General features: G+C 38.4%; 2 protein-coding genes across 3 annotated transcripts in view; one reads left to right on the top strand and one right to left on the bottom strand.

The window, feature by feature from the left end:
- On the top strand, positions 1-10,538 carry LOC127434325 (somatomedin-B and thrombospondin type-1 domain-containing protein-like). Of its 2 annotated transcripts, XM_051686982.1 has the most exons (6): positions 1-570; positions 1,357-1,551; positions 1,922-1,997; positions 2,345-2,521; positions 4,153-4,284; positions 10,427-10,538. In XM_051686982.1, exons 1-5 carry the CDS (start codon positions 345-347, stop codon positions 4,271-4,273), a joined length of 795 nt encoding a protein of 264 aa, XP_051542942.1. In that variant the 5' UTR covers positions 1-344; the 3' UTR covers positions 4,274-4,284; positions 10,427-10,538. The 2 variants fall into 2 exon arrangements, with proteins under 2 accessions (XP_051542942.1, XP_051542943.1); XM_051686983.1 differs by lacking the exon at positions 10,427-10,538 and having other exon boundaries at positions 4,156-4,281.
- LOC127434314 (telomeric repeat-binding factor 1-like) overlaps positions 4,402-21,987 on the bottom strand; it is a 27,674-nt gene continuing 10,088 nt past the window's right edge. The window contains exons 3-10 of the mRNA XM_051686961.1: positions 9,438-9,565; positions 9,242-9,328; positions 8,251-8,400; positions 6,584-6,693; positions 6,040-6,078; positions 5,390-5,487; positions 5,206-5,276; positions 4,402-5,108 (exon numbers count right to left, since the gene is read on the bottom strand). Coding sequence (XP_051542921.1) covers positions 4,950-5,108; positions 5,206-5,276; positions 5,390-5,487; positions 6,040-6,078; positions 6,584-6,693; positions 8,251-8,400; positions 9,242-9,328; positions 9,438-9,565 — 842 coding nt within the window. The 3' untranslated portion in view covers positions 4,402-4,949. The remainder of the gene's footprint in view (positions 5,109-5,205; positions 5,277-5,389; positions 5,488-6,039; positions 6,079-6,583; positions 6,694-8,250; positions 8,401-9,241; positions 9,329-9,437; positions 9,566-21,987) is intronic.

The raw sequence follows: 21,987 nt of genomic DNA on the forward strand, positions 1-21,987 counted from the left end.
GACACTCTAGGTGAGTTTTACAGACAGATCTGGCTAGGACATTAAATTCCTCTGCTGTGATTGCCACAGAATAGCTCCTTTCTTCAGCCAGAGCACTCGGTAAATCTGTTTCTCTGTGCAAACAGAGGCGGTGTGTGGCTGCAGGAATTCCAGGTCACAAGGATTCCACCAGCAGGGATCATCTCGCCTGTGAACTACCTGTGACTCCTAGATCCTTTCATTTCCTACGTGGCACTGGGTGTAAGAGGAACCAGACACTGCGTTGTCTTTTTCATTTTACAGAAGATTAGTGGGAGAACACAGTCTGAGGTCACTGTTTCTACACTGCTGATTTTTGGGGCATCATGGGGTTGTTGTCAGTGGAGCAGAATGTCTTGCTGTTTGTGACCGTTCTGTTTGGGAAATACCGCTATACTGAAGGGGGATGTTCAGGAAGGTGCTGCCAAGGGACAGATCTCACCTGTTTTACCACAGACTGGAGGATGGACCATGTCTATGGGATGTGTTATTGTGATGAGAGGTGTGTAAAGACTAAAGACTGTTGCTTTGACTACCCAGTAGAGTGCCCAGGTAAGAGGTAATATTTGCAACATCATTGCTGAAGTGAGAGAACTGTCACAAGCACAATGCAATCTGGCTGTTAAAAATAAGCAACAATACTAAATTTAGTGAAATTTAAACAAAATTCACTTAGATTTTTAAGATGCATTCTCAGAAAAGTCTTTCATGGAAATTTTGTTGAGATATGTTAAAACATTTTTAAATATGAGATATTTAAAAAATGTACAGTATGTGATGTATAAGGTACTATTTATGGTGATCTTTAAGTTATTTATTGTGTATTTGTTCTCGAAACTTTTGTAAAAGTTACAAAAATAAACGTAAAAACTATTAGATATTTTACTATAAAAAAAAATAAAAAAACAAGATACTGCATAAAAGGAGGATTTGAATTTTTTTGCAATGACAATCATTTATTGCTATAGAGTACAAAAATATGGTATACAATCTTAGTATATATAGTAACGTCTTGCATATTAAATTAGAAGTTTCGTGTGTAGGCCTATATTTGCATGCATTTATAGTTGAATTACACAAAAAGTGTATAACATGCTTGTGGTTAAGTGTAATTACATAACATTTCCCAAATGGATTTTCCAGGGCATGTTGAGTGATTAATATTTTAGGATAGAGTAACAACATTGGACAATTAACGCACTCCTGAACTTGTCTAAATGTCATCACATCATTCAAAGTAGTTAAATAAAAAGAAGAAACTTCACTTTCTTCCAGCCATTTATTGTCTCAAACATGGTTATCTTGGTCCCTGTTCTCACTCATTGGGTGTGTTTTTAGCCCAGCCATGTGTAGTGAGCGATTGGAGTCACTGGAGCGGGTGTGCCCAGCTCTGCCAGCCCTCATTCCGCGTCCGGAGACGGAGCATTGAGAGAGGGCCCAGAAACAGCATTCAGGTCTGTCCGAGGCTGGAGGAACAGGCAGGCTGCATGGAGTATCAGAACCACAACGGGCAGTTTTGTGCTCAGACGCAAGGTAAGCGTGCAATACAACATTAATCTCAACATGGTCTTGGTCTCTTGATTGTGGGTCTACACAGAAAATGGTGTTTAGTTACTTTAAATAAATGTTTAATAAAGTGAAATAACCCTTAAACCTTGAAGTTTTGGACATCAATAGTTTCCCATGTTTTCTACAAGCTTGTAAAGTTCTTGGGATGGTGCCAGCATTTCTTTTCAAATTTCCTGCCGACTTGCACACATTTGGCAGTGCTTTGTAACATTCCTGGTTGAAAAAGCAAGTATTTCAATCAGAAATCCATTGACTGTTCAACCTAGGTCTAAAGTTGACCATTTAGCTGTTTACAGGTGGAGACTAAATAGGGACTGTGTTGGATTACTTCCAGGAGCAGCATTTATAACCACAATGGAGTACAGCAAAGGCAGAGTACATGATTTGTATGGGACCCCGCTGGATGCTGGGTATGTCTTACCGTAGATTAAACAAACACAAAGACACTGTCCATAATGAGAATTTGTGATGAGAAGCCAGTTTATTCAATTCAACAAACAGTTCTTCTCTTGAAGCATCAGAAACAGTTTCTGACAATATCCTAAGCCATTTTAATTACAGATAATGTTTCTAGTTAAACACTTTCAGGGCCAAAAGTGTCATTTTGACCTTCCTTGCGAAACAACCCTTTATGCATGATAATGGCATGCACAAAAATAACAAATCATTTCTAAAAACATAAAAGCAGCTATTGAATTTAATCAAAACTACTTATTAGGAAAACAAACCAGTTCAATCCATATTTCTTTCTCCACAGATTCTGTATGGAGTTCAAGATGGAGTCTCTGACACAACAGTGCATGGTGGAGAATCGGCCCTTTACTCGCTGGATGCAGTACTTGCGGGAAGGCTATACTGTCTGCGTGGCCTGTCAATCTCCTGCCATGAGCAATTACAGCCGGAGTTGCCAAGGAGATGGTAACCTAGCTGAGAGGTAGTGTACCCACTGGGCCACAGTGTTGTTAAGAGCACTTCTTCTTTCTGATGTAGCAACAAAACCACATTGTGCTTTGAGGTCAAGGTTTGTTTTCATGCCAACACAACAATCATGAAACATTTAGGCCATGCAAAAAAAAAAAAAAAAAAAAAAAAGTTCTAGACTCTGCACCATAGTGCATATTCATATTTCAATGACCTTTGACCTTAAGGTTTTCTGTAAGTGCTTTAGGTCTTAACAGTGTACTAGTTTAGGTATAGGGGAGAGTGGGGTAAGATGTGTCTCCAATTTAATGTACTTTAATCAGTCTAATCAAACTGCATAATTGTTTTATATATTTGGAAGAGGAGATGAGAGATGCACATAAGAGAAGATAAGTTATGCTAAAAACTGTTGAATTGCCAATGTTTAAAACCATGTTATTTGTCTAGAGCCTAGGGATGAACTATAGAAAGCAATAATCTTCCAAAAAAGTATCTGTGGGGTAAGCTGTGCCAGTGGCTCAACTAACAGTGATGGTGAGCTGAGCATCCATATATATGAAATACTATTATAAAACGCTGACAAATTGATTCACTGCATTAATTTACTCAACACACCTTTTCCTTGCTGGTTTATGAAAATGTTAATAATGTGCAGCAAAATAGGACTTTGGAATGGAGCAAATATATATATATATATATTTAAAATATGTTCATATTGTTATTTTAAGGGTAAATTGTTTATGCATTCTTAATCCAGCTTACCTCTAAGGTACTGGCCCACCTATTTTTTGTCTTCCATAGTTCATATTTCTATTAACTTAAAGGAACAGTTCACCCAAAAATAATAATTCTCTCATTTACTCTCTTATGTTAACTTAAACTCTTAGGATTTTCTTTCTTCTGTGAAACACAAACGAAGATATTATAATGGAGGTATGATGTCTGTTTATCAATACAATGCAAGTGAATGGAGAGCAAATTTTCCAGCACCAAAAAGGACATAAAGGTAATCCATAAGACTCCAGTGGTTTAATCCATGTCTTCTGAAGCGATATGATCGCTTTTGGGTGAGAACAGACCAAAATGTTACTCCTTTTTCACTGTATATCTTTTTAGCTCAATTACACTTCCTAGCCCCATCTAGTGCTCTACACATGTCAAGCACTAGGAAATGTAATCTAGAGGTCTGCGTGGAACTGTTTTTTCCATCCCGCACCAATCCATATTTACAGGAAGTGTAATTGAGCTTGAAATCATAATCACCAAGGAGACGGCTGATGTCAAGATGTACAATAAAGTAGTCTGTTCTCACCCAAAACCTGTCGTTTCGCTTCAGAAGACATGGATTAAACCACTGGAGTCTTATGGATTACTTTTATGTCCTTTTTAGAACTTTAAAATTTGGGTCGCCATTCACAGAAAGTCATATGAGTTTGAGATTAGAGTACATAAGGGTTACTAAATGAGAAACTTATCATTTTTGAGTAAACTATACCTATAAGTTGCTGATGTTTCTAATTTCATTTGATTTTACCTCTATCTGTTATTATCTCATAAATTGTGGCACAGCTTACCCCATTCTCCCCTATATGTAAAATGTTTTGTAGTTGTCAACTAATGCTGTAGAGACTCTTCTTGTCTCAGCAGGGATGAGCTTCTACACTGGCAGGCGGTGGGAAGTCCTCACTGCAGAGGAACATGGAGGAAAGTACAAAGACTGGAGCACTGCTCCTGCCCACAAGTGCACAGCTTCATTTTCATTTAAACACACCTAAGGTGACTTTTAGTACTGAACTCCACTTAAGTAGTCCACAAAAGAACGACATGCCCTATTACATGTAAAAAAAAAAAAAAAAACTACATCACACTTTTGCATATTTTTACATAATTTATTAAAAAATATTTTCCCTTTTTAAAGTCGCTTCTTCAAAAAATAATAATAAAATAAAACAAAATTCAGAGGGATCTCCATGAGCTGAATTAAAAGCAAACATGAGCTCATTTTCGCCCTCTACTGGACAAATGTGTAACAAAGCTCAACTGTAAAATCAAGCTGCATACAGTTTTTGAAGTTATTATACAATACTTTTGCCCAATTTTGAAAAAATATGTTTGCCAAAAATTTCACCATTCTATAGACTAAATTTATTTTAAAATTAGTCTCAGAATGAAATGTCACTTATATGAAGAGTAACTGCAAGGAAATCTATAACAGCACTTAGCAAAGAGCTTTGTCCATGTGAAGTGTCTATGTGTGAAATATTAAATCACAAAAGTAAATAAATTCTGTCACTGTACATAAAACAACTGCCCTCAGATTGAGGAATATACAATCTTCCATTCCAACTACTATACAAGTATTGACACCTGGCAGATTATGACAACTTCAAAGCAATAAATTCTACAGGTCTTGAAGTATTTAAACTGTGGCCAACAACACCTCAGACCTTTTCCAGTTTCTTCAGGGTTCTCCACCTGTCTTTGAGCATGACACTGGTCCGGTTCTCAAACTCAAACTCATTCAGGATCATGGCCCACTTCCCCTCCCCGTGCTTCCTCACACCTGCTTTAAGCCCCATATCTTCTTTGTAAGTCCACATCTGAGAGGGGAAAATCATGGATGCTGTTTATAAGTTCAAATGATTACACAACCCATTATGAGCAGGATTTGTGATGTCTGGCTTCAGAGTAACTCACCCTCCTGGTTCGCGTTGTTGCACTGATATCGCTTTGTAATACTGAAGCGGCATTACTCCTCCTGGAAACCCCTGTGTTGAATAAAAAACAATAAATGTTTATAGACTCATAATTGGAATAAGAAACTGTAGGCATTCATAGAGTTGTTTACAACATACTTAATTCCACCCATATGAGAACTTACTACAAATGGAGGTTCTCCTGAGCTTGGTTTGCTTTTTCTTCACGGTTTCTGGTTTCCACAGCTCGTGACTTTGTTTTGAGAAAAGTTTCTTTTTGGGTCTGTGAGACAGTAGACACAGTATCTTCAATTTAGTTTTTTTTTTTCCTCAATTGAGAAATGTTCCAGGTTCAATACATGTTGAGCTCCATCAGCAGTATTTGAGGATGTCGATTACCATGGAAAACACATTAGTCTCTTGCTAACATTTAAACTGGTCATACTTTTGTGGTTTTTAATGTTTATTGCCATGCTCTGTCTTCTCTCATTAAGAACCCTACTGAAGGCACTTACAATGCACTTGTTTTAACAGAAACAAAATCATTTTCTGTGGTAATAATCACCATCATGCCACAAATGTTGTAGACCGAGCTCAATTTGTATTGAACCAAGAACATTCCTTTTATTTGCTTTCAGTGATTTCAGTATAAAAAGCAATTATGTCAAAACAATATGAAAGATGTTGAGGAAATGAAAATATTTAAATTTCAGAATTATCTTATTGATGATCATTTCTGGGTCATTATGGTGAATATGGACTAAGGTGCTCAATCACTCCAGTGAATATTGATCTCTGAAATCCTGTGTGTGGAAATAACCTAAAAGACCCTCACCTGATATTTGGCACAAGTGGATCCACCTGTTCCTCATTCCTATATGGAATCACCACCATGCCAAAAAAATAAATAAGACCAAATACATTAACATTTTCTGCCCAATCTGGAATTAATTAATGCTTAAATCATTATTATGGTGACAATAGCCCCTTTCACACATACGACCTTTTCCAGAAAATGTACTGCATTTTTTTTTTTAAGGTAAGAAATCATGCGTGAACACAACCTTTTTGAAAATACTGCTACATTTTGCTCTGGCAACTTCCCTTAATGAGAAGTTGTATCATTACCTATAAATATCCATATTGATGATATGTGTGAACAGCACATGTGGTACATTTACCAGTAAAGGCAACCCAACGATTTTCCTGTAATTTACTTTTGAACGGAGCTATTGTAAATATACTGGACATTGACGACACTGCTTGAACAAACACGTACGATTTCATCACTTGTGGAGAGTCAGTCATAAAAAATGAATTTGAAAAACCAAGTACAAGCAACGGTCGCTTAGAACATTGTAAGTGAGAGATGATTTTACTCTTTTGGGTCGTTGGACTCTGGGCTGGATGATGCCTTCACATCACTGTCCTGTTCAGAGGAGGTTTTCTCCGATTTCTCATGACGTGCTTGGACCACTTTTGATGCTGCCTAAAACCCAAAAACTAATTCCTAAAAATCGTGAAATCATGTGATACATTTCAGGCATTAAAGGAACAGTTCAGCAAAAAATGAAAATTCTCTCATCATTTACTCACCCTCATGTCATCCCAGATGTGTTTGACTTTCTTTCTTGTGCAGAACACACACACAAAAAAGATTTTTAGAAGAATGTCTCAGCTCTGTAGGTCCATATAATGCAAGTGAATGGTGACTCCAACGATCCAATCGGTTATGGCTGAGAAAAGACCAAAATGTAACTCCTTTTCACTGTAAATCTATGCCATTGCGATCATGATTTCAAGCTCGATTACACTTCCTTGTGCTTGACGCATGCGCAGAGTGCTAGATGGTGGTAGAAAGTGTAATCGAGCTTGATATAATAATTGCGAAGGAGTCTGCTGATGTCAAGACATACAGTGAAAAAAAGAGGGTTATATTATGGTCTGTTCTCACCCAAAACTGATTGGATTGCTTCAGAAGACATGGATTAAACCACCGAAGACTTACTGGCTTATTTTTATGCTGCCTTTGTGATGTTTGGAGCATCAAAGATTTGGTCATCATTCAATTGAATTATTTGGACCTACAGAGCTGAAATATTCTTTTAAAAACTTTGTGTTCAGTAGAAGAAAGAAAATTCAAACACATGTGAGATGGCATGAGGGTGAGAAAATGATGAATTTTCATTTTTGGGTGAAATATTCCTTTAAAGGGGTCATGACATGTCTTTTTTTTATTATTTTAATATGTTCCTTGAGGTTCACTTACAATATTAGTAAAGATTTCTTTGCATAAAAAAAATAAATAAAAAAAGTCATATATTTGTAAAACATTATAATTTTCCATCCTCATTCTGACCCTTTAAGACTTGATAGTAAACACCCATTGTTATGATTGGCTCTTGATTAAAGGTAAAATAGGCATTGATGTGTTGTTGTAAAGGCAGTCAGATGCAAACATCTTCCACAGTGTGACATCACAATGTAGAGGAAGTAGAGAACGAGTCGTTTTGGCAGCTTGATTTTAACTAATTCTCTTACTGCAGTGAGGAAGTTCTGAAACTTACAGTATGTTTTTGACAGTACAATGAACTCATATGTCAAAAGATCAAGAAAATTTAGATTCCTCATGTCATGACCACTTTGAGATGCAGAAGACATCTATCATAGTGAAAGTCAACAATGTATTAGCGGCAACATGTCTGCATATTCACTGTGTAAGCAACAAATAATACCTTTCTTTGACAGCAAAAGCCCTATCAACTGCTCTTAAGAACTCAACAGCTTTTCTCTATCTTTATTAGGTGGTTATTAAGTATAGAGAGTGGAACTAATTGCTACATCTCTATACCCCCAGGAAAACACTAGAATTTTAAGAGATCATTAGGCAAATTCCCAATATGTATGGAAACCACATTTAAACCACTGACAATAAAGCCCATTAGTACCTCATTCCCACAGGATGTAGTAAATAAATTAGAAATAGAATGCATTGTAAGGAGGAGCAGTATTCTGGTATGCACTGCAGTACAAAAAGGCCCCGTACTTCCAGTAAGAAATCAGAAGAACGGTCCTGGAGAAATGTGTTGAGGAATATGTCAATGCTTTCCAATAGCTGACTGTAGGTAAATTTCATCAGGAGTTGGTCATAAGCATCCTTCTTTTTCACAATGGTGGTTAACTTTCCTTGTAGCTTCTGTTAAGACAGACACCAAGGAAATTTCAGTTCATTTCAGCATCATATTTCAAAGTTCTAAATGAAAATTTCACCCAAAAATTACTATTCTGCCATCCATTACTAACCCTCAAGTCATTCCAAACCAATATGATTTTCTATTTATGAAACCCGTGCAAGGTTTGAATATGCACAAGGGGGAATGAGATTTAAAAACAATGGAGAAAAGGAAGATTTTCATTACAATTACCACTTAAAATTTTGCCTGTTATTCACACAAAGCTATTGCTGGCTTAAAGGGATAGTTCACCCAAAATGTTAAATTCTCTCATTATTTACTCACCCTCATAATATGTACGACATTTTTTCTTCAGAAGAACACATTTGAAGAAAAATAGAAAAATATCTTAGCTCAGTAGGTCCTTAAAATGCAAGTGGATGGTGATCAGACTGTTGAAGCTCCAAAAATCGCATATACGTCATCCAAATGCCTCCAGTGGTTAAATTAATGTCTTCTAAAGCTATACCATCACTTTAGGTGTGAAAAAGATCAATTTTTATTTAATATTTATTAAATTTTTGGGTGAACTTACCCTTTAAGAAGACTTTGGAATACAGTGCAAAAGTCGTATCAGTTCCTTTCACGGTGCTTTTTATGTTCTTTGTGGAGCTTGACAGCTGCGTTAACTATCAACTTTAATTTTAGGGAAAAAAGCAGCTTGGACATTCTACAAAATATTTGATATTGTATTCCACAGCAGTAATAAAGTTATGCAGGTTTTGAGGGTGAGGGTGAGTAAATGATAAAATAATTTTAATTTCTGGGTGAACTATAACTCTGGACTAACAGGTGAATATGCACCTCTGGTAACTGAGTCTCTGTCTCCAGCCATTGCAGGGTATCCTTTGCCATCTGTGAATTCCCATTCCTCAAACACACAGCAACACACTGGGACACAAAACACCATGAATAACAAAAAAACAAGTTGCACTGTCATGACTTCAACTCACGCAAACTCTACATTGCAAAACAACATTCATTTGCAATCATACTCAACCTGAACAATCAATAGAGTCCTGATCTTAGCATGTAAAGAAGCATCAGACACAAGATCCTCCAATGACTCCCAAACCGGCAGTGCTGACATCATTGGGGTGATTTTAGGGTTTTGATCATAATGAACATCTGAGAAACAAAACACAGGATTCAACGGTTTCTAACCAATGAATTTCAATGACGCTTCCTGTCGTTTATGATTACCACATATAAGTTTCTAAAAACATTTTATGGAGAACGCACTCACAAAGAGCAATAAAAAAAAAAAAAAAAGAAAACTTCCAGGACTTTTCCAGGCCTGGAAACCACAATTTCAATAACTCCCTGAAATTTCTATGTTTTCAATGACCAACGTATGATGAGGTTAAGTACTAAAGAAAAGTTAACAAACATTATTATCAACTAAACATCTTTGAGGTGGACATGAACCTTAAAAATACCCCCGTTTTCAGTAACACTATTTATTCTGCTATTGTATTGGTTTGCATCTTGTGCTGCATACTGTCCTGTATCTTACAATGACCCAAAAAACTATTTTGACACTAAAGCCGCATGTCTGTTGTGAAAAACATATAGAAAATAAAATATATATAAATATACAGTACACAAACTTTAGTTAAATGTGATGGATTACACACACACACACACAGGTTTGAAATAATATTACTGTTTCGGAAGAAGATTTGCATTTTATTCACCAAAGTGGCATTCAATTGATCACAAAGTAAAGTCAGGACATTACTGATGTAAAAAAACAGCACCATCACTATTTAAAAAAAATAAATAAATAAAAGTTATTTTTTGATCAAATCTAGACAGGCCTCATTTCCAGCAGCCATCACTCCAACACCTTATCCTTGAGTAATCATGCTAAATTGCTAATTTGGTACTAGAAAATCACTTGCCATTATATCAAACACAGTTGAAAGTTATTTGGTTTGTTAAATGAAGCTTAACATTGTCTTTGTGTTTGTTTTTAACTTGCCACAGTATGCAACAGACTGGCATGTCTTAAGGTCAACATTAGGTCAAACACAGCAAAAATGAAACAGCTTTCTCTAGACACTCGCCAGTCAATCGTTTTGAGGAATAAAGGCTATACAATGCTTGAAATTGCCAAAAAACTGAAGATTTCATACAAAGGTGCACACTACAGTCTTCAAAGACAAAGGACAACTGGCTCTAACAAGGACAGAAAGAGATGTGTAAGGCCAGATGTACAAATAAACAAGAGGATAAGTACATCAGAGTCTCTAGCTTGAGAAATAGACACCTCAAATGTCCTCAGCTGAAATCAAAAGTAACAGTCAGTATCTGGCATTAAGTACTGCAGTGCATCTCCTCCTCCTCCAGTTCTTGCTGTGAGATGTTACCCCACTCTTCCACCAAGGCACTTGCAAGTTCCTGGACATTTCTGGGGGGAATGGCCTAGCCCTCACCCTCCGATCCAACAGATCCAAGACGTGCTCAATGGGATTGAGATCCGGGCTCTTCGCTAGACATGGCAGAATACTGACATTCCTGTCTCGCAGGAAATCACACACAGAACGAGCAGTATGGCTGGTAGCATTGTCATGCTGGAGGGTCATGTCAGGATGACCCTGCAGGAAGGGTACCACATGAGGGAGGAGGATGTCTTCCCTGTAACGCACAGTGATGAGATTGCCTGCAGTGACAACAAGCTCAGTCCGATGATGCGGTGACACACCGCCCCAGACCATGACGGACCCTCCACCTCCAAATCGATCCCACTCCAGAGTACAGGCCTCGGTGTAACGCTCATTGCTTCGATAAACGGGAGTCCGACCATCACCCCTGGTGAGACAAAACCGCAACTTGTCAGTGAAGAGCACTTTTTGCCAGTCCTGTCTGGTCCAGCGAAGGTGGGTTTGTGCCCATAGGCGACGTTGTTGCCGGTGATGTCTTGTAAGGACCTGCCTTACAACAGGCCTACAAGACCTCAGTCCAGCCTCTCTCAGCCTATTGCAGACAGTCTGAGCACTGATGGAGGGATTGTGTGTTCCTGGTGTAACTCCGGCAGTTGTTGTTGCCATCCTGTACCTGTCCTGCAGGTGTGATATTCGGATGTACCGATCCTTTGCAGGTGTTGTTACACGTGGTCTACCACTGCAAGGACAATCAACTGTCCTTCCTGTCTCCCTGTAGCGCTGTCTTAGGCTTCTCACAGTATGGACATTGCAATTTATTGCCCTGGACACATCTGCAGTCCTCATGCCTCCTTGCAACATGCCTAAGGCACATCCAACGCAGATGAGCAGGGACCCTGGACATCTTTCTTTTGGTGTTTTTCAGAGTCAGTAGAAAGGTCTCTTTAGTGTCCTAAGTTGTTATAACTGTGACCTTAATTGCCTACCGTCTATAAGCTGTTAGTGTCTTAATGACCATTCCACAGGTGGATGTTCATTAATTGTTTATGGTTCATTGAACAAGCATGGAAAACATTGTTTAAACCCTTTACAATAAAGATCTGTAAAGCTATTTGGATTTTTACAAAATTATCTTTAAAATACAGTGTCCTGAAAAAGGGATGTTTCTTTTTTGCTGAGTTATTTACACACACACACACACACACACACACACACACACAGTTGAAGTCAGAAGTTTACATACACTTAGGTTGAAGTTAGGGCTGCCCCTAACCAAAGATTTTCCTAGTCGACTAGTCGTTGTTAGTTTATGACATTAGTCGACTAGTTGTCGCACGTTTATGATATTAATTTAATTATTTAAATATTAATATATAAATATGGGGGGCATCAGTAAATGGCTTGAGTTGCTAACACTGTTCTACAGGTGCATCTCAATAAATTAGAATGTCGTGGAAAAGTTCATTTATTTCAGTAATTCAACTCAAATTGTGAAACTCGTGTATTAAATAAATTCAATGCACACAGACTGAAGTAGTTTAAGTCTTTGGTTCTTTTAATTGTGATGATTTTGGCTCACATTTAACAAAAACCCACCAATTCACTATCTCAAAAAATTAGAATACATCATAAGACCAATAAAAAAAACATTTTTAGTGAATTGTTGGCCTTCTGGAAAGTATGTTCATTTACTGTATATGTACTCAATACTTGGTAGGGGCTCCTTTTGCTATAGTAAAACCATGGTTAATTTTCATCAGGGACCGTGACAAAAAAAAACTCTAATTACTAAATCAACATTTTAACTTAATACCTGCACTAATACGCTACATGCATCAACAAAGTGCACTTAATTACTGCCTCAATTCGGCGTGGCATGGAGGTGATCAGTTTGTGGCACTGCTGAGGTGGTATGGAAGCCCTGGTTTCTTTGACAGTGGCCTTCAGCTCATCTGCATTTTTTGGTCTCTTGTTTCTCATTTTCCTCTTGACAATACCCCATAGATTCTCTATGGGGTTCAGGTCTGATGAGTTTGCTGGCCAGTCAAGCACACCAACACCATGGTCATTTAACCAACTTTTGGTGCTTTTGGCAGTGTGGGCAGGTGCCAAATCCTGCTGGAAAATGAAATCAGCATCTTTAAAAAGCTGGTCAGCAGAAGGAAGCATGAAGTGCTCCACAATTTCTTGGTAAACGGGTGCAGTGACTTTGCTTTTCAAAAAACACAATGGACCAACACCAGCAGATGACATTGCACCCCAAATCATCACAGACTGTGGAAACTTAACACTGGACTTCAAGCAACTTGGGCTATGAGCTTCTCCACCCTTCCTCCAGACTCTAGGACCTTGGTTTCCAAATGAAATACAAAACTTACTCTCATCTGAAAAGAGGACTTTGGACCACTGGGCAACAGTCCAGTTCTTCTTCTCCTTAGCCCAGGTAAGACGCCTCTGACGTTGTCTGTGGTTCAGGAGTGGCTTAACAAGAGGAATACTGTAGCCAAATTCCTTGACATGTCTGTGTGTGGTGGCTCTTGAGGCCTTGACCCCAGCCTCAGTCCATTCCTTGTGAAGTTCACCCAAATTCTTGAATCGATTTTGCTGGACAATCATAAGGCTGCGGTTCTCTCGGTTGGTTGTGCATCTTTTTCTTCCACACTTTTTCCTTCCACTCAACTTTCTGTTAACATGCTTGGATACAGCACTCTGTGAACAGCCAGCTTCTTTGGCAATGAATGTTTGTGGCTTACCCTCCTTGTGAAGGGTGTCAATGATTGTCTTCTGGACAACTGTCAGATCAGCAGTCTTCCCCATGATTGTGTAGCCTAGTGAACCAAACTGAGAGACCATTTTGAAGGCTCAGGAAACCTTTGCAGGTGTTTTGAGTTGATTAGCTGATTGGCATGTCACCATATTCTAATTTTTTGAGATAGTGAATTGGTGGGTTTTTGTTAAATGTGAGCCAAAATCATCACAATTAAAAGAACCAAAGACTTAAACTACTTCACTCTGTGTACATTGAATTTATTTAATACACGAGTTTCACAATTTGAGTTGAATTACTGAAATAAATGAACTTTTCCACGACATTCTAATTTATTGAGATGCACCTGTACATTACAGAGAAATACTAAATTGTAATGAGCCTTTAAAATATAAATTTTAAGTGCATGCACGAAGCGAGCCACAGCGACACCGGCAAAAGCAGTAATGATTCTGAATGTGTCTGAAAAACCAGCAAGGAGACTGTCTGAACATTTTGTTAATTTATAGAGAGAAGGCGGCCAGGGTAGCTCAGCAAGTAAAGACGCTGACTACCACACCTGGAGTCGCAAGTTCGAATTCAGGGCGTGCTGAGAGACTCCAGTCTGGCTTCCTAAGCAACCAATTAGCCCGGTTGCCAGGGTGGGTAAAGTCACGTTGGTTTAACCTCCTCGTGGTCACTGTAACGTGGTTCTTGCTCTCGGTGGGTCACGTGGTAACGTGCTCAAAAAGCCACGTGATAAGATGCGCGGATTGACTGTCTCAAACACGGAGGCAACTGAGATTCATCCTCCACCACCCAGATTGAGTCACTATGTCACCACAAGGACCTAGAGCGCATTGGGAATTGGGCATGCCAAATTGGGGAGAAAATCTCAAAATATAAATAAGAATTATAGAGAAATGCACATTAGGGTTGTGCCGACAGACGATGATTTTGGGGATCAATGATGGTCAGAGTGATTGCCAATAACTAATGCCTTTGATGATGTCAAGATGATATTTTGCTCGTTTTCCCATTAATGTATTAAATTACTATTATTATTATTAAGCTATTATTATTATCAAATTAATTTTACAAATAATTTGCCCGTAGACACTAGGGATGTAACGCTTCGAATTTCTCACGGTTCGGTTTGTATCACGGTTTCAGTACGGTTCTGTATTTGCTTTCAGAAAAAAAATATTACTGCCAAATCCAAAGAGTAATCTATTTGGTAAACACTTCAACAGGTTTACCCTTAAATAACAATCATTGTTTTACAACAGTAACCATAGTTTAACCATGGCATTTATAGTAAAATCATAGTAACCACAACACAAACATGGTGACTGTCATGGTTACAATATATAGTAAAATCATGGTTACTATATAGTGTAAAAGACACACACTTATCGGTTCGGAGTGGAACTTCAATAAATGGCCCTTTGAAGGTCTCTGTGTTGTTCTGTCTTTTCTGAGCGCTTAACCAAATCCACTTATTATTAATTTACACTTTACAAATTGATTCCGTTATTCATTTTATCTGACTCCAATTTTATATTAAATTGACTCCAAATTAAGCTGACCTCTAATTTAGATTACAGCTCTAATTAATTTCTGATCATTATTTTTATTGTATCTTTTTAAATTATTGATTACTCTGAATCATCTTAATTTTCATTATCTTTTCATTCGGGTCCCGATTGTCGCTTAGAGTCATATGCCGGCCGATTAATTGCATAGATCTCACAGACACTAAATCGCCAGCCCCTTCATAGTCAGCGGTTGCAGGGTTTACTAATATCATCTGGTTCGGCCGCCTACTGTTTGCTCATAACCAGATGATAGTTTTATTTAGTCACATTTCATACAACTTGCTAAGACGGTGATAAGCAGTGACTGGTAGTCTTACGTGGTTACCTATTCATAAGCTCCAGTAATGATCATTATCCTGGACATAAGTTAGCAGTAACAAAAGGCGTCCCTCGAATCTGCCGGTGGTAAATTATTTTGGAGGAATTCAGAATAAATCAAATAATTTATTTGCCAGGTAGGATTTAAAACCTATGTTACAAAATCAATTTCACACATGATCAGAATAAATAAACATATCAAAGAAACATACCTGACAAAACTACATGCAACAGCAAAGCATGGGAGATCTGGCTTACAGATTCCCAGAGCTTCTTGCCAACTTTCCTTAAATACCCAGACAGAATAAACATTGTGTACCAAATGGTATTATCCTTTGAACAATGAGAATTTGGGGCAAATGGGTTCTTGACTTCCTGGGATTTAACATACAGGAGATCATTTAAATTGTAGGTCAAGGAGGGGGATGGACCTCCAGAATAATGCAGTATTTGGCAAAGACCTTATAACTTTGTCACCATTAGTTTTACCAACATGGGAAAGAGACCATTATACCAGTCGCACAGAGACCTCTTAAATGATATCAAACACCTACAGTTGCATTCTGTGTTTTCATGGTATTTGTTATATTTTTACATATAAATCTTGTGTCTCTGTACTGGTCCTGAGCTGTTGAAGGGGAGAAGGGGGAGAGAAAGAAGAGGGGGCAGCAAGGTGATTTGCAATTTATCACACTGTGATGATATTCAGGTGAAGATTTCAGCTTTGTAAAACAATGCAAAGGTGATTTGCAATTTATCACACGTGGTGATATTCAGGCAGCTTTTGTAAGAGAGTTCAGATGTTGTCTGAAGTCGAAAGTTCTTTGTTATTCCATGAATTGATGTGTGTTGGGCTATCAGACATCTTGGCATCAGCCTTACAATAGAAACAGTATTACTGTTATAAATCCATGGTTAATTGTATCAAAACCATGATTTCTGTTCAGAAAACCATGGTGACAGCAGTCATGGTTACTACAATATTACTATAGTAAAACCATGGTTAATTTTCATCAGGGACCGTGACAAAAAAAAACTCTAATTACTAAATCAACATTTTAACTTAATACCTGCACTAATACGCTACATGCATCAACAAAGTGCACTTAAAATTAATCTCAACATATATTCAATATTCGGAAGCTGTACATCACTATAAAAGGAATAACCTTGCTATTAAAATGCATACGAAAAGGGATGTTGTGATAATGCTGCTCAAGTATTTTAATCATATGTGGAAATCCCACATGAACACCCCAAACACTTAAGTTACTGTTTCATGTCTGTCCGAATTAGCACTGGAAGGGAGTGTGTGCCGTTTCAGCTCACCTGTGGCTCTTTCCCTGGGTGATGTCTGCGTAAAAGATTAATCATGTATCAGTGTAGTACTATAATGGCATCTTAATGCCATTAATCAAAGGGCATTATTGACGCTCGCGATAGATTACAGCCACGTGCACTCGTGTCGAGCAATGTCTGCAAACAGTGCCTGTTTTGTAAACGTCTTTTGACAATCGCTGTTGTAATTGACTGCAAAAAAAAAGTTTCCATAAAGGAGAAACACAGGGGGCTTCTCTATCAACATTTCGTTTTCTCCACGTGCCATTTTCAACTACACACAACGCTTGCAGAACAGTGATGTCATCAAGTTGACCCACGTGAAAAACACAGGTGGAGCGTATCCATTTACAAATCCATTCAGATGCATTAGTGGAGGTTGTAACTGTAAAACTTGTGCTCCAGATGCGTCATCAAACTTGAGGTGAACCGACCGCGGTGCCAAAGCTTCCCGAACCGTACGGTTCAGTTTTTTACCGAGAACCGTTACACTCCTAGTAGACAGACACACAGACACATGCTTGAAGAAACAAACTTTATTATATTATTAAGAACAGATGACAGAAAAGCCGTCTATGCGCATGTATGGCACACTGTTTGTACGGAGGCGTGCAGTCTCGTGGAACACGCGCATGTAAAATGTTCGCACGCTTTCTTTGATTCTGTCTTCTGAATTTTTTTTTTGCAAGAACAGTATCGTCTACAAGTGTTGCAAATTACCTCAGACATCTCAGCTCAGGAGGTGCTTTGAGTTCAGTTCACTTTATTTCCACAGAGCAGTTCATTGTGACCACAACTCTGCAGCCTAGACATTTGTGATTAAAACATAAAATAATACAAAAACACGTTCACCTCGAACCATGATTTATATTTCAGTTATTATTATCATCATTATTTTTACATTTATAATTGCTTTTATGTCTTCATTTGCACAAGTAATTTTACACCTGCATATTTAGACGGAGACTTGCCTGACGGTAAATGGAAAGGTGGTTACTTGTATATAGATATATAATTTTCCCAATCACTTCATTATTTTAATTGCTTTTTCATTTCGTTTGGAGTGCAATTTAAATTTAGAAATGTATTGGATTTAAGTTTTTCCTTTATATCTTAAGGAAATATATTTCCTTTTAAATAATTTCATTTTCAACGCAAAAATCACTAAATCAAGAATATTCACCGATCCCTCAGCCAGGGTGTTGCCAATGTAATTGGATATTGCAATATATTTCGTGAAGGAGGGAACAAAATGAATTTATGCACACACATGATGTATTTTCCTGGACAACAAAATACCCGACCAGTAGAGAATGCAGATGAAGTAGGTTAGTTTCCAAAGAGATGTTGCCCTTCACAACTGTTGTAAAGCCATCTTTCAAAAAGTTGAACAACACACATTTTAATTGTACTTCATTTTTTTCCAGTTTCATTTGAATTTTTTGTTAAAAATAAAAACAAAATAAAGTTCAAAGTTTGAAATCAAGCTGTCTTGCTTTATGGTGTAGGCTTAACCCTAACCCTGCTTAACGAAAATTACCCCATAGTACAACCTAGCATCCAATAAGTGGGTAATACCATTGTTCGTCGGTTTCCTGTGGAGTTTTTTTTTTCTGCGACCAACAGACCAATCAAAACTTGGTCGACCAAGACTCTTCTCATCAACTAACGTTTGATCGACTATTAGGGGGCAGCCCTAGTTGAAGTCATTCAAACTCATTTTAGGAGGTCATGCGACGCCATGCAAGAAGCAGACGTGTGAACAACGAGCTCTGCGCACTTTGCTAAATTTTTAATTATTCTTATGTTATAATCTGGTGAAACTCGATACACCCAGTTACACATTTGCTCTTTGAGGTAAAACATGGCAAAGAAGTCAAAATCATCGGGCTCTGGAGACATTAAAAGACATTTACGTGTTCAGGATGAAAGTCCCGACAGGCCTACAGACCGGGGACTCGTTTTGGATGGCGCGGCGGGAGAGGAGATCCAGCGTCAGTTGTCCAACATATCGGTGATGATGACGAAGGTTCTTGCTGACTTGGAGGATCTCGCTGTAATACGTCGATCGATTACAGCGATGGAAATAAAATTCTCTGAGTTAGTTACAAGAGTGTCGGATGCTGAGAAACGAATCGATTATTTGGAGTCATCAGAGAGGGAATTATCCGCTAATCCGCCTGCGACCAAAGTTGATTTGGAACGTGTTCTTGAAAAGCTTGAAGATCTTGAGAATAGAAGCCGCAGGAATAACATCAGAATTGTTGGACTTCCAGAGCATGAGGAGGGCAGAAATATGGTGAAATTCCTAGACGAGCTCTTCCCGAGTCTGCTTGACATAACAGGCCACAAGCTGCAAATCGAGCGAGCTCACAGAGTCCCTGCTCGGAGATTTGCTGAGGGAAATAGGCCCGATCGATTCTGGCCAAATTTCTGAGGTCATCCGATAAAGATCTCGTGTTGCGCCAGGCGAGGAGCAAAGGAAAGCTTTCTTGGAAGAACCATAATATTTTCTTGTTCCCGGACTTTGCGAGTTCGACAAGAGAGAAACGCGATCGGTTCAGGGAATGCAAGAAACTCTTACATCAGCGAAAGATCACTTTTGCTCTGATGTTTCCGGCCAAACTGAGAATAGAAACAAAGGACGGTTGCAAAGTATTTACATGTCCCAATCAGGCAATGTATTTTACTGAATCAATGGGTGAGTAAACCATTGGATGTTTCTCATGTGAGTGGGTCGACTCGCTGTACTTACTCTTGAGGAAGCTGGGCGACATTTTGGTTTCTTTTTGCGTTGGCTCCGCCTAGCAACTGGAGTTTGATTTGTGAATAACACTTTCCTTAAAAAAGCTTTTGCATTGACGGAAGATTACTTTTGCATGGAAGTTCCCGGCCAGTTTGAGAGTGGATACTACGGATGACTGCAAAATATCTACATGCTCACACAAAGGATGTCTTTTATAAAGTTGACGGATTGAGTAAGTCATGGTATATACTTTTATGCGGCCTCCGAGTGAATTGACTTGCCCATCCGGGGAACCGGGATGTTGGTTTTGTTTCTCCGCCTAGCGGCTGGAGCTTGTTCCGTTTACGGGACACTGGAATGATTACGTCATCCGCTGAACTCATAACAGCTGACTCACTGAACATTCGTTTGTCTATCCGTGAAACTGAACGGTTTTATATCAGCTGAAATTTGTTTTGTGGAAGATCACACCTTTAAAAGAGTTCTGTGAATTAATCTACATGTTCTGTGTTCATTCTTCCTTTTGGCTGGGGGTTATTTTAAAAAATATTTTCTGTTATGTAATTTTGCCTCACAAATTTGTGAGGCAAAATTGAGCAATCCGATGGCCAAGTTGTCGTGGGGGCTCGTGGGCGTTCATGGACCTTTTGAGTTTAGAGGGATTGACGCCGGTTGGCGCTTTCATGCACGGGGTTAATGTGCACGTTTTTCTTTTTTTGTTTGTTTTGTTCGGGGGAAAGTTCGGGGTTTGATTGTTTCACTAATGGGGAATGTGGTCTGTATAATTTTGTTTTTGACACACAATTTATTTATTTTTGTTATATCAATGTGTCAGTTGTTAATATGAGTGTACTCTCTCTCTCCACATGGAATGTGAATGGGTTGGGGCACCCAATAAAAAGAAGGTGATTACTTTTCTTAAATGAAAGAAATATGATATAGTATTTCTTCAAGAAACACACCTTTCTCCGCAGGAAGCGGAAAAATTAGGGAAGATATGGGTTTTTAGTATTGGCTCAAGTAAGAGCAAGGGAGTCATTATATTGGTAAATAAGCATCTACAATTAAAATGTCTCAAACAGATTAAAGATTAATTAGGAAGAGTAATTATTGTTTTAGCTGAAATTCAGGGGCAAAGGTTGATTTTGGCTAATATTTACGCACCTAACGCTGATGATCAGAGCTTTTTTATAGCTCTTTAAGGGATGCTGCAAACTGCTGGCACCCCTCATGATATAATATTGGGAGGAGACTTTAATCTGTTGATGGACTCAGTCCTTGATCATAGTGAAGCAAAAGAGTCTAAGCCCCCTAGAGCAACACTGACGCTTCACAGGATGTGTAAAAATCTTTTGACTTTTGAACCCATCTGGTAGGGACTATACATTTTTTTCCATCAGTCCATAAGATTTATTCCAGAATATATATATATTTTTTTATATTCAAGTCCCTCATTTCATCTGTTGTGGATTGCTCAATTGGAAACATCTTGGTCTCAGATCATGCCCTGGTGAGTTTAGAGGTGTTGCCACATATAGAGAAAAAGAAATCATATAGTTGGCGCCTTAATGTATCCCTTTTGCAAAATTCTGAATTCCAACAAATGTTAAAGACTGAAATCAATGTTTATATGGAGACCAACTGGTCCTCAGTATCCACTGTGGGCGTGGCTTGGGAGGCACTTAAGGCAGTTCTTAGTGGCCGGATCATACAGTATGCCTCATTCACCAAAAAATCCAAAGCACGAGAACTTGTGGAGTTGGAAGGAAATATTAAAAATGTCGAAGCAGAGCTGAAGCGCCGTTTGTCATCCGATGGCCTCAGAGAATTGACTCGATTGAAATACAGATATAATACTATTTTGTCGCAGAAAGTGGAGTTTTGGCTATTCAGGGTCATACTTTGAGTCAGGGGACAAAGCAGGAAACTTTTGGCTAAATATATAAAGCAGAGAGAGTCTTTTTCTACCATTCCCTCAGTGAAATATGCTGGTGGTGAAATATTTACCTCGGCTATTGATATTAATAATGCTTTTAAAGAATTCTATCTTGATCTTTATAGTTCCACGTCTTCATCTCCTGATGAAGATATTAGAAACTTTGTGGAACCATCAGAGCTCCCTAAACTGACGACTGAGCAAAATAATTCTCTTGATTCTGAGATAACCTTGGAGGAGCTTGGCGAGGTTATTAAGGCCTTACATGCAGGCAATGTTTGCTGCTGAGTTTTTCAAATCTTATGCCACAGAACTGGCTCCACTTTTGTTAGAAGTTTATACTGAATCATTAAAGAATGGAAAGCTTCCGCCAACCATGACACAAGCCCGGATCAGTCTGATTCTTAAAAAAGGACAAAGATCCATGCGAGTGTAAAAGTTACCGTCCAATTTCCCCGATCCAGTTAGATGTAAAAATTGT

This window comes from Myxocyprinus asiaticus, chromosome 44 (genome assembly GCF_019703515.2).
Source record: "Myxocyprinus asiaticus isolate MX2 ecotype Aquarium Trade chromosome 44, UBuf_Myxa_2, whole genome shotgun sequence".
Lineage (NCBI taxonomy): Eukaryota > Metazoa > Chordata > Actinopteri > Cypriniformes > Catostomidae > Myxocyprinus > Myxocyprinus asiaticus.